This window comes from Tasmannia lanceolata, unplaced genomic scaffold, assembly GCF_043159265.1.
Source record: "Tasmannia lanceolata isolate RefF3 unplaced genomic scaffold, GAP_Taslan_0.1 ptg000029l, whole genome shotgun sequence".
NCBI classification, from domain to species: domain Eukaryota; kingdom Viridiplantae; phylum Streptophyta; class Magnoliopsida; order Canellales; family Winteraceae; genus Tasmannia; species Tasmannia lanceolata.
Genome location: NW_027518706.1, coordinates 3,896,923 through 3,909,962, shown reverse-complemented (window position 1 = coordinate 3,909,962; position 13,040 = coordinate 3,896,923). Strand labels below are relative to the sequence as shown.

The following is a 13,040-nucleotide window of genomic DNA, read 5'->3' as shown; positions in this document are numbered from 1 at the left end:
TAAAGCCTTCTTCCACAAACTTATCTTTAATTTCCAACCTGGTTCTTAGCTACCTTGAAGTAATTAATGGCCTCGTAATCATCTTCCATAAATCACCCTTATGATCAAAAGATCCTTTATGATGTTATTTTTAATTCATGATGGAATGATCAATGTATTGCAATGGATACCTTCACACTCAAGATTTGATAGTAATTTTGTATTAATAAGTGGAGAAAATATAGATATGAGAAAAAAGCAGTACTTGCAAGTGGCACCACTAACCACAACACATAATATACCATTAACTTACAAACACATCGAAGAAATAACATGTAAGATATTAATCTTTGTCCAAATTATTTTTTCCACAGTATCTCAAAAATTACTGAGGTAAGATGAATCTTCACTGATAAATAAGGCCCTATTTCATCATTCTCTGTGGCTATATCCCAGCGCTAAGATATATGTTTCTAATAGAACACATTTCCTTTACAATGTCTCCCATCTCCATTCGCTCCCTCGGAGATTCTGCAGAACACACCACTCCAATCCTCACTAAAGATTCCAAACACTCCTGCAAACGTCGCATCTTATTATTGTAATTCTCAGCAATGTGTGTAGCTCTTTCTTCATCATCTTCCAAAAAGATTAATGGATCCAGAATCTCCTTCACTCGATCAGGCAAAGACAACTGAACAAATTTGTGAAGACTTAGCCCATCCTTAAACATGTCATCTATGGGGCGCTTTCTAGTGAATAGCTCCAATAAAAGAATCCCATAGCTATACACATCTCCGGCTGTGGACACATGACCACCTGTCCCATATTCTGCAATTCCACACATCTTTTACACTTTTTGTTGGGATAAAGGATATAATATACCGGTTAGAAACTAAAAGTAAATATGAGGTTTGATTTTGAAAAAAGAGGTGGAAATTTTATCAAAGAGATGATAGATAATTGAATGTGCTCTTCACATTTCGAAACCTAAGTTGCATGGAAAGAGTCTAGAATTTTTAGAAAAACACATAAGAAAAGATTTAGCACAATGAAAGAAAATATAGAAGTTATGCCCTATATTGCATTAGTATAGGTACGAGTGTCAGAATCTGACATGGGTATCTAGTGTCAAATTTAGTAAACCTCAAAAAGAATGATTTGTAAATTCGCCAAAATATTTTAATCAATTGTCAAATTTTAATTTTTTTACATAATAATATTATTTTAACCAGTAACATATTTAAATTTTAATAAGTTAAGTAGATATAATGTTTTATTTCTTCATAAGAAAATTACTAATAGGATGGGTCAAATTCAAAATGTGTGATAATTATAAAGTTGTGGCAGAAGTATCCAGAAAAAATAGAAAAGAGATAAAAGAGATCTAGAACAGTCTTAGAGACTGCTGCAATTGGAGACGTACATGTCCCACATAGGTACTTCACCCATTTAGAAGAATCCATATAACATGGGTTTTGGCCAATAAAGCCAATTTTGGAACATGATAATTTCTCAACATGATTTTTTCATCTGAAACCAACCAAGTCTCAGTGATTGCACATGCAAAAGCACTACAAAAGTAGATCAAATTAAACCTCATACTAATTATAAGGTAAAAAATAAGTAGAAATAGAAGGAAAGTGAAATGATGTCATTTTCTAAGTACAAACAAAATAGTTGTAAATATCATCTTTGATTTCGCTTTCATGTTGACTTGGGAGAGGCAGCTTAAAAGGCACTTGTTGAAAAACACATTAAACACAAGGAAGTAGAATGAATAGTGCAAGCCAACAAAACGTGTCTCGAAAAGGGAAATGACATCATTTTACTTTCCTTTCCAAGGGAAACACTATTTCAGTGACAACATTATTCCAAACGTCTCGTATTTATTATTAGTAATTGTTTTTAGAAACCTCCTTGACTTATATTTATCGACCACCTTAAATTTAGGATAATTGGCAAAAGGAATTTAGGATAATTAGCATGATCATGTTTTCATAATGAGGAAGACTCACATTGTTTTACACTTTCTAATGGGCTACTGAGAGATTTTTTTTAGAATTGTAACAACTTTTGATAGCTAGTTAAACAATAAAAACAAGGTGAGTTTTACCCATTAAAGGACGATTGTGCGGATATAACTAGCCTTACCAAAATCACCAATCAATTGCCTAAATTTACTTTATATCATTATTCTACCAATTCCTCCCTCTTTTCTCTTCCGAGGATTGCCAAAAATTCCTTGGATTAGACACATGCACTGCCTCCATGAAGAGTGGTGCATTTTGAGAGACATGCGAGGGGTGAGCCAATCCTAGAAGGAATGACGTAATGCACCACTTATTACTCTAGGATCACCACATAGGGAATATGGGCCCTAAGTTCCGGACATGACTCTGTCTTGAACCATCTAACCAGGCTAGGACAGTGTCGCTTGTCATGTGCTCAAGCTCTTTTGGAGAATCTAATTCATATTTCTTCCAAACCACTGTTCTTTGAAAAAAATCACCAAAAGTTGAAATGATTGACTAGGGATTAATAGAAACAGCTATTTACTAGAAAGAAAGCAAGGGTTTTGAGTGTGGGGAACCAACCTCCACTGAGGTCTAGAGGGAAGTGTGGGTCGTACTCCACACGAGGAGGTTTCAGCATAAGCTTTTTTGTTAGCCACATTAAAGACCCAAAAAATATAAGGCAATGAAAATTAAACTTATAATTAATCATTTTATAATATGACAGTGCTACTATTTTACGTAACACAGATTAATTCATATTAAATGTAACACTATGGAGTTGCCACGTTCTAATACATGCTCATCTAAAAGAATAGGCCATGATTTACAAAGGGTACGATATGTTAAAAAATATTTTAGACAATTAATAGTGATATTAGTAATTACCCAAATCTTAGGGTTATTTTTTGTTGAGAAACATTAGTCATGGGTTTTTTGAAAATTTATTTACAAAATTTCTCATTATTTTCTAATAATATTAGATATTTTATTTAATAATTGAATAATTACTTCTCAGAATTTTTCCCAAATTATAGCTTTTTAACCATTTACATGATCAGCATTTTCTACACGACTATTTTGCACATAGAACTCATGGTCATAGGTACGAAAAAGGCCGCCTATTATTAGAATGACATGTACAAGACTACTTTATGTAAAATAACATTCTTATACACTCTGTCAATAAATATAGAAATGCTATCAAGTAATTTTTTTGGTTCAAGGGTGCTAATTTAGCCTTTGTTGCACTACATTATATACCTAATAAGTGAGAAATATTTTATAAAACTCATTGAGAATAGATTGGATGACGAAAATTGATAAAATTAGTACCTGGAGCAATGTACCCAATAGTTCCCTTTAATCCAGTTGTGCTGCTTTGATCTTCAGATGAGCTCTGAATGATTCTTGGATAAAACTTGGCTAACCCAAAATCACCCACATGAGCATTCATGTCTTCATCCAAAAAAATGTTGCTTGGCTTTAGATCGCAATGAACAATCGGTGTATGGCAATGATGGTGAAGATAATCCAGCGCAGAAGCTATGTCAATTGCTATGTTTAATCTCTTAATGAAGTTTAAACTTCCCAATTGATGTTGCCCATCTAATTTTGAATGCAGCCATTTCTCTAGACTCCCATTTGGCATAAACTCAAGCACGAGAGCTTTGAAATCATTACCTCCAAAATCGATGCTTGAACAAGAAGTTAAGATCTTCACAAGATTTCGATGACGAATGTTTCTCAATGTGTTGCATTCAGCTTTGAAACTCTTTGAAGCTCCCCTTAAGTGAAGGTTGAGTACTTTGACAGCCACAACATTTTCAATGCGGCTGAGTATTCCCTTATACACTGATCCATAACTTCCTGTGCCTATCAAATTAGCTGAAGAGAACCCATCTGTTGCTTTAAAGAGCTCTGCATAAGAAACCCTTAAATGCCAGCCCTCTACAGAAGATAGGGAAGATGGTTTCTTCCTTAACTTTCTTATCCAGTAAAGTGAAGCAGGGACACACAATAAGAAAATCAAACATACAACCGCAGTTACTACTTGGATGATTACTTTTGAAACATGGGCTTTTCCTCGTCTGTCATTAGCTAGCACTGGGCATGCAGGCAACTTTAATTCTGTGATACCACCACAAAGATTATCATTTCCCACGGCTGAAATTACACTGGCATTTCCAAAGACCCCTTGTTTTGGTACTTCACCCTCAAAATTATTGAAAGACAAGTTTAGACATTGTAGAAACTTAAACCCCTCTAGATATTTTGGAATCTTCCCTGAGAAGTTATTGTATGAAAGATCAAGGACTTCAATGGATGTTAATGTAGTAAAAACTGACGAAACATCTCCTCGGAAGGCGTTACCCTGCATATAAAGTTCTCGCATGCTCCTACAATTTGCAAGAGTGCTTGGGATTTCACCTGACAATTTGTTGTGAGAAACATGCAATAGCTCTAGAATTTTCAAGTTACCCACTTCTGATGGGAGGGAGCCAGTAAAAAAATTTTGGGACAAATCGAGTAGTATTGATAGAGAAGAAAGGCCAATAATTTGTTTTGGTATCGTACCGCGAAGGTTATTTCGAGAAAGTCTCAATGCTAAAAGTTTTGTACAGTTTGCAAGAGATAGAGGTATGCTTCCTTGCAGGTTGTTATATCCTAAATCGAGGAGCGTCAATTGAGTAATATTTCCAATATTGTATGGGATTTCCCCGGACAAACTATTATTTCCCAAGTAGAGTCGTTGTAAGTTTTGGAGCATCCCAATTGAAGTGGGAATAGAACCCGTGATGAACGTTGAATATACACCCAAAGTTTTTAAGTTGATGAGATTCCCGATGTGACTAGGGATGTTACCAGAAATTTGGTTTTGTCCTATTACCAACCAATAAAGGTGAGTTGAGAGATTGGCTACGGAGTTGGGAAGTGGGCCAACAAAATGATTACTCTGTATGGACAAGTCAATTAGATTACTACAGTTGGTCAAAGAAGTGATAAATTTCAAGTCGTCAGCTCTACCAAGGCCTAGATAATTATAGCTCAAGTCAAATCCGAGTAGATTCTTTCCCCATCCAATATTTTCAGGCACCGGTCCGCTAAACTGGTTATAATTCATTAAAATCCCTTCAAGACTTGAAACATTGGATAATGAATTTGGAATGTGTCCGGTAAATTGATTCATTCCTAAAAGTAGATATTTGAGTTTAGGAAGAGAGAATCCTATGTTGGGTGGAAGGGTTCCGTGTAACTGGTTATCTGCCAGGGCAAGGGTCACAAGAAACGAGAGATTATTATAAAAAGAGGAAGGAACCGTACCAGATAAAAAATTTGAAGCAAGGACGATCCATTTCAAGTTATTAATTCGGGCCAGGTCATCTGGGATGTGTCCTACCAAACTATTTCTAAATAAATAGAGACGGGTGAGAGATGAAACGTTTCCAAGTTGAGGTGGAATGCGTCCTGTAAGATGAGTACGAGATAGAAACAACAAGGATAGCTTCGGTAGAGTGCTAAGTTGGATGGGAATTTTCCCTGTAAACTCATTGTAACTCAATTCGATGACTCTGAGGTCCCTACAGTGGGTGAGATTGGATGGAATTTCCCCTCCCAAGGAATTATAGCTCATATTAAGATGTCGCAGTCTAAATAGACGGCCAATATCTTGGGATATTTGGCCATTGAAGCTGTTTTCTTGGAGGTGGATTTCCCTAAGAAAGGTGAGGTTGGATATGGCAGGAGATAGAGTACCCACCAACTTCTGCTCACTAAGCAAGTTCTGCCCACTAAGGTTCAATACAGTGACCCTTTGATGCCTCCGACCGCACGTGATTCCATTCCACTGGCAGAAATGGAGAGTATTGTTCCATGACGATAAGGCTCCAAGAGGATCACTTGCTATCCCATCCTTAAAAGCGAGCAGAGCCATTCGATCGGTTTCGTTTCCAAGTAAGGTTGTGGTGGTTACAGAATTCGAATGTACTACGTTCATCGCAAGGAAGAGATTTACAGAGAAGATAAATGACCAAAGCACACTAAGAAGACTCATACCTGGTAGCTCCATCCTCATTGAAGTTCTTCTTCTGCTGAACAAATACAAGATTTTTTCTTGTCTCCCAATTTTAGTTCTTCTCACTAGACCTTTATATAGAAAGAAATGATGGTGCATTTACTGCCAATTTAATTTTATCTATCTTTCTTTTTTTTCTTAACTCGAGTAATTTTGGTCTTGTGGAATTTGGACTTACTAATTTTGGTCTACGATTTGGTTTTTTTCGCCCTAAATTTTTGAAATTTCAAATGTTGTTTAAATTTCAACGGAATCTGGAAGAAATTTTCCAAAAGTCGACTGAAATTTCGAAAATTTCGACCGAAATGTAGGAGCTTTCAATACGGGCGGTGAATTTAAACCATTCTCATAGAATGGAAAATGATGGGTCTTCTTTGTTTATTCTCTACATCGATTCAAAAAAGTTGGGAAAAAAAAGAGGATAGACTGAAAAAAATAAAGAAACTTTACATCTACTCAAGGAATGGAAAAATATAGAAGAAGGGGGGAAGAAGCTCACATGTGAGCATGGTACCGGTATCAAAATAGTAAGTTCAGTGTGAGTGGTGGCAGTATCAAAATATGTAAGTGTGGATTTAACGAATCAATTGGAGTCATCTATTGACTTGACCTCATCAATTCATTCATTTATTAGGTCTTTAGATTAGGTTTCTGCCCAGTGCTTTCAGCCCTGTTGGTCTGGGAATCATCAATTCATTCATTTATTAGGTCTTTAGATTAGATATCAGCCCAGACCTTTCAGCCCTGTTGGTGTTGGATTTTTTAGCATCAATTGGAGTCATCTATTGACTTGACCTCATCAATTCATTCATTTATTAGGTCTTTAGATTAGGTTTCAGCCCAGTGCTTTCAGCCCTGTTGGTCTGGGAATCATCAATTCATTCATTTATTAGGTCTTTAGATTAGATATCAGCCCAGAGCTTTCAGCCCTGTTGGTATTAGATTTTTTAGAATCAATTTTGCATTCAAAACTGATTACTGGACTGAAATTAAGTTTTATTTTGAGTCATAATATCAGTTTTGGACTAAAAATCTATTCTAAAAGGGCGGGCCTGGGGTTAGATACTTAGATGTACGCAGCCTCACCCCTACTTTGCAAAGATGTTGTTTCTGTGACTCGAATCCGTGACCACTAGGTTACAATAGAGCAACCTTACCGTTGCACCAAGGCTTGATCTCAACTAAAAATCAATTCTAAGAGTCCAAAACAAAAATGAGCTTAGAATATTCCATTGCTAACAATTTTTAGTGAACGAGAGTTTGCATACGTATCAGCAGACTGTCCACACGGATATTGGAACAAAACTTGGCTACGCAACGTTGCGCAGGAGGTTCATGCGCAACGCCCTAAAATAAAGAGGAAACAAGAGGTGTGGAAATATCAAAACTGATTATTGGATGCAAATTGCGTTTAGTTTTGAGTCCAATCATCTGTTTTGGACTCAAAATCGATTCACAAAATCCAAAACAAAAACGGGCTTAGAAAATTTCATGACTAACCGTTTGTAGTTGGGTCAACAAAGTATATGCCACGCTGGCATTTATTGGGCGTGTGGAGGAATGTGCGTAGATGGTTGGGAGATGGGTGGGAGATTAGGAGAAGAAGAAGTCAAAGGGGAGATCAAAAGAAGATCAGTCAACCGGTGGATTAGTGGTGGATATGGGAATGTTGTTTGGTTGGGCGGGAAGATTAGCTGAAGATATAGGGTGTCTTTACCAAAATAGAGGAGGGAAGAGAGAGAAAGAGAGAAAGATAATAAGACAACAATCTACTTGAGATCTTCTCATCAAATTTCCTCAAATTTCACCAAAATGGTGAAATTTGGGGAGAAGATTAGTGGGGGAAACATCTCCGCCACGTAGGCGCCACATAAGCAAAAATGCAATAATGATGTCTAGAAGATCTCTGGTGGTCAAAGGGCTTAATGGCAACCAAACATGCTTTGGGGAGATCTTTGGAAGATCTCAAGCATTTGAAGCTCCTACAATCCCCCCAAAATAAGCAACCAAACAGAGCAATAGGGAATCTAGAAAGATGGACAGTTATTAGAAGAACCCCTCTAGTGTGTGTGTTCATACTTAAGCCAATCTGTCAAATGGGACCTATTTACTATAAGAACATCCGGTTTGACTGATTCAAGGATGTGGCATTAAAGTTTCCAATCGTGATAAGGTGGATGATAACCACCTGGAGGACTTGAGAATAAGGGACATGGGTAGTTACAAAAAAATGTTCCCTCCAAGATAACGTGGGGTAATGAAGAACGGTTACCAGAATAAAGCTATATAAGGAGATGTTTGTCTCCACGGGAGACGTCACAGAACCAAATCCAAACATGTTTTTAGCATTTTATCTTTTCTCTTAAGCACTTGTACCCTTTAGTTTTCGTAACTGTAGCTATAAAAAATCAACTCTCATGATATGCCACATGATAAAAAGAATGAGAAGATTTCACTAATTCTTGGATGGTTACATTAAGCACAGGGAGTGTTTTTATAGAACACTCATATGATAAAGATAGCAAGAGAATAAGATAGTTATGGAAATAGATGTTTGTGGTCGACGAAAAAGGAATGATTTCATCTGGTTTTGAGATTCGACCGGGCCGATCGACATAACATTGGGTGGTCGAAAACATCAAGGCTAGTCGCACATGTGAGCATCGGATCAATTCACCTAAATGTTGATGGATTTAACTCAAGGAAATTTCAGAAACAATAGTGGGAGCATTTCACAAAGAATTTTGCAAAATGTCAGCTATGGTGTATTAGTAAGGGATCTGACATGGGTATTTGTAAGCCCAAGGGTTCCCCAAGGATTCCCCATGGGTTCATTCAATCACCTTGTTTTGATGATTAACAAACACAAATTGATTAGTCATTTATGGACTGATCAGTTGCCTTGAGTGTTGTGTCTTAGACAGGAACTTGACATGCTTGACATGTCATATCGCCATTACACAATGCAACACAACACATGCTTGAGGATCAACATGCAAAGGAGCTTGAACACATTGGTGGCATCATCCTTGGAAGATGTTAAAGCAAGGAGCTCAAGTGAAGATCCCACAAGCAATCCAAGAACCACATTGAAGATCAAATGAAGATTGGCTCAAGAGTTCATTCAAGAGAGTGTTCAAAAGGGTAGTATGTATCACCTTTCTCTCTTGTGTTTTCTCTTGATCAAGGCACATCTTAAAACCCCTAAAATATGTTTTTCAAAGAGACTAACACACCCTTTAAGGAATTAAATGGATAAGTGAATGGCCATGGTGGTGTACCAACATGTTGGGACCCATATGGCATTCAACACAAGAATGAACAAAACAGAGTTCCGAAGCAACAACCTGGACCAGCAACTAAATCCTATCAAAACTTATTTAAAACATTTTCAAATATTTTTGAAAATATTTTTAACAGATAGCTCTCATTTTTCTCATATCCGTAGAGTATAGGAACGTCAAAATCCGAAGAGAAATGAGGGAGATATGAATTTTACAAGTTCGACACTGTTTGCTGGAAACCAGTCTCGGAACTCCGAGAATTATTCTCGGAGCTCCGAGCTCGGAACTCCGAGAAATGCACCAGGTTCTTAAACTTAAATCTCTGTTTGGTTTCTCGGAACTCCGAGAAACCCTCGGAGCTCCGAGCTCGGAACTCCGAGAAAACTCTCGGAACTCCGAGAAGTGTATTTTCTCAAAAAATTATAGCCGTTGGAGGCCCAACGGCTAGTTGATTTTTTGACCCAGTTTTGACTGTTTTACCCCCCAAACGGTCACATGGAGTTGGGACTTCATATATACCCATCTAATGGGTCTAAAACAAGAGAGGAACATTGTCCAACTTCAACAAACCATAGAAAATCATTTGTGAACTATTTTTGGTTAAATTCTCTCACCAACCAAACTCTTTGTGCCTTGATTTGAGAAAATCTTTTGAGATTGGTTTAGGCTTAAACTTGTTTATTCTTGAGAGCATCCTTGGAGCTTCAACTTGCATTGTAGCCTACGTAGAGGCAAAGCTTTTATCTTCTTCTTTATTCGATCGGTGGCAAGGGCATCCGTGTTTAATTCCCTTGGGAGAAAGCGCTTAGAACTCGGCGGAGAAGGAGAGTCATTGTAAAGGTGGAAGGGCATCCTTATCTAATTCCCTTGGAGTGTAAAAGCCTCGGAGCCGGGCGTCGTGGAGGTCTCAATAGTGGAAATCCTCAAGTGCGACCTTGAGTAGAGTGGAGTAGGCCGTTTGCCGAACCACTATAAATCTTTGTGTCACTTGTGTTTGTATTTCTCTATCTTTCTCTCCCTCTCACTTTCTTATTTATTTGTGCTTGCATTCTTACATATTTGGAATTGAGTGAGTAGTTAGCATTTTGGTTTTGATTGAATATTGGTACCTTGCTAACTAGGCTATAAATCACCTAATTAAGTTTGCTAATCAACAAGGATTTTTGAACTTATATTAATTTGTAATATTGTTTAAGTTCAACTATTTCAAACTTAATTAAACAAGGGATAAGTCTTGGGTGAAATCTTAGGAAAAGTTTTTTAAAAGGTAAAGATTTTATAAACATCCTTTCACCCCCCTCTAGGTTGCCAAACCAAGTCACTACTTGGATTTCAATTGGTATCAAAGCTTGGGCTCTTGATTAAGACCCTAACCGGTTAAGAGTTGAACGATCTAGTTTTTTGGCAACTTAAAAGATGGGATCTAGACTACCTATTTTGGATGGTTCGGATTATGGATCATGGTTGATCCATATGAAGACATACTTAAAAGGTCTAGATAAAGATATGGTAAAGATAATTGAAAATGGATTTATTTTAAATACTAAATCTAAAGGATTAAATGAATATAATAAAAAATTATCTTTATTAAATACAAAAGCCCTAATTGCAACATGTTGTGCATTACCACCACACATTTATGAGAAGGTATCCTCATGTACTAATGCTAAAGAGATTTTAAATAAACTTGAAAAATCTTGTCAAAGTGAAATCCTATGCTTAAGTGGAATAATTGAGAAATCTAATGAAAATGCTTTGAAAAATATTGATTTCACATTTGAAGAACTACATTGTGCTTTTCAAGATTTGAATAAGAAACTTGAGGATCAACTAACTAAGAATTCAAACTTGAAAAATAATTTAGCTAGTATTCACAAGGAGTTTAGGTCACTAGAAATAGACCATGCACATCTTAGTGAAGAGAATGAAATGTTTGAAAATAATTTTATCGAACTAAGTGAAACCATTAAATCACTAAGAGAAGAAAATGAACTCCTTAAAGAAGAAGAATATAAAATCAAGAATTCCTCATCTCTTGAAACAAATAACTTCAAAATGGAAATCAATGATTTGAAAATCAAGAATGAGAAACTTGAGTTGGAAAATTACAAACTACAAAAAAGTGTAAAACATAATTGCCATCATGACCATTCTTGTAGATCATCATGTTCATCCCGTCCATCTACCTACTCATATATGTCTTGTGATTTTTGTGGTAGATTTGGACATTACAAATCTAAATGTATGTTTAGATTTGTAAAAAGCAGTAAGTTTGTTTGGGTTAAAAAGGACTTATCACCTAGAGCAAACTTGCTTGGAACCAAGATGGTTTGGGTTCCAAAATCCCCTACTTGAATCACATCATATGATTAGTAGATTTAGGGGTAATGAGCTTAAAATGAAATATCTTTTGATAGATTTGTTTGTGTAGATACCATGTACTTATTCTTGTTTGAATCTCATGTATCTATACGTTCTACTCTAAGTGCACACACTATGATTTAGATCTTATTGCACTTAGTATTCATCCACATTCATGCCACTATAGAATTTAATGTGAAAACCATAATTTGATCCTAATAGAATATACAACCACATCACTTGCCCATGTGTTCAAATTAAATCTACAAGTATATCCTTAGCATTTGAACCCATATTGGTAGTTGCTAGTAATTACATTAAATGATCACATCTTTCTAGCAAAACCAAAGGAAACCCATAGGTTTAAGACTTGAACCTAAATGGTTTTAAAATCCTTGGTCTCTTCCCAAAATTCATAAAAGGATATAATTTGTAAGGAAGTTGAAAATATGCCTAGATTCAATGTATCACTTGAAATGAAAATATCATAGGAATCTAGAATCATATTTGGGCATTTACTCACTTGAGTAAAATTAAAATTCACTATGGTGATTGTGTATACTAGATTATGATGGGAACATATATCTCCCACACATCTTGGTTTTCAATGGGCTTATGCACTATGTGCTTAATGCCTTATCTTTACATTTGTGGTATGTGAATGTAGGAAGAAGATGTTTGGACCATGTACCTTATGTATCATGATCATTGTGTCCAAACATGGTAGACTATCCATGGAAGCTTTGATATAGATCATATCTTCCTCATGATTACCCATAGTGGTATACTCTCACTCATGAGCCATGGATGTCTCTCTTAGACATGGTTCTTTAATGTCCATTCTTCTATGTCTAAGTTCTATAGAATCAAGTCAAATTTGAATTCTTATATATATATATTCTATAGATATCACCCCTTGGTTGATTATATTTACATGTATGAGATGTCAAACTTTAACTTAAAAGTCACTCAATTGGTGCCCTTAGCCTTCTTAGATTCTAAGAGGGAGATGGTACACTCACCGTAATTAAAATATTTAACAAATTGGCATTGTGCCTACCTCTCAAACATGAATAGGTATACATTTACATGTGATCTCCCTGGCTAGTTATATATGTTGCATACTTAGGGAAGTAAAACTTAAATTTGAAAAATATTATATCACATTTAGGGGGAGCATGAGCCAAAGATTGAACATCTTTTGTGCTATGCTTGTTTATCATGATGAGCTAGACTATGACTATCATTTTATCATGATAAACCGACACTTGGAGAGTAAAGTGTCTTCGTAGCCCAAGGGTTGATCTAAAATCATTCATTTGAAGA

General features: G+C 36.1%; 1 protein-coding gene across 1 annotated transcript; it reads right to left on the bottom strand.

Annotated features, from left to right (window-relative positions):
• Positions 1–260: 260 nt before the first annotated feature.
• LOC143859302 (uncharacterized) lies at positions 261–6,581 on the bottom strand. Its single transcript, XM_077370027.1, has 2 exons — positions 3,330–6,581; positions 261–810 (listed from the first exon to the last, which is right to left on the bottom strand). The coding sequence occupies exons 1-2, from the start codon at positions 6,166–6,168 to the stop codon at positions 425–427; spliced, it is 3,225 nt and encodes a 1,074-aa protein (XP_077226142.1). The 5' UTR covers positions 6,169–6,581; the 3' UTR covers positions 261–424.
• Positions 6,582–13,040: the final 6,459 nt, after the last annotated feature.

Excerpts from the sequence above, each read along its gene's own strand:
- LOC143859302 (XM_077370027.1), bottom strand. The coding sequence starts at position 6,168 with ATGCACCATCATTTCTTTCTATATAAAGGTCTAGTGAGAAGAACTAAA. Across the intron at positions 811-3,329 it reads TATTGGGTACATTGCTCCAG|AATATGGGACAGGTGGTCAT; the intron begins GTACTAATTTTA and ends GTGGAATTGCAG.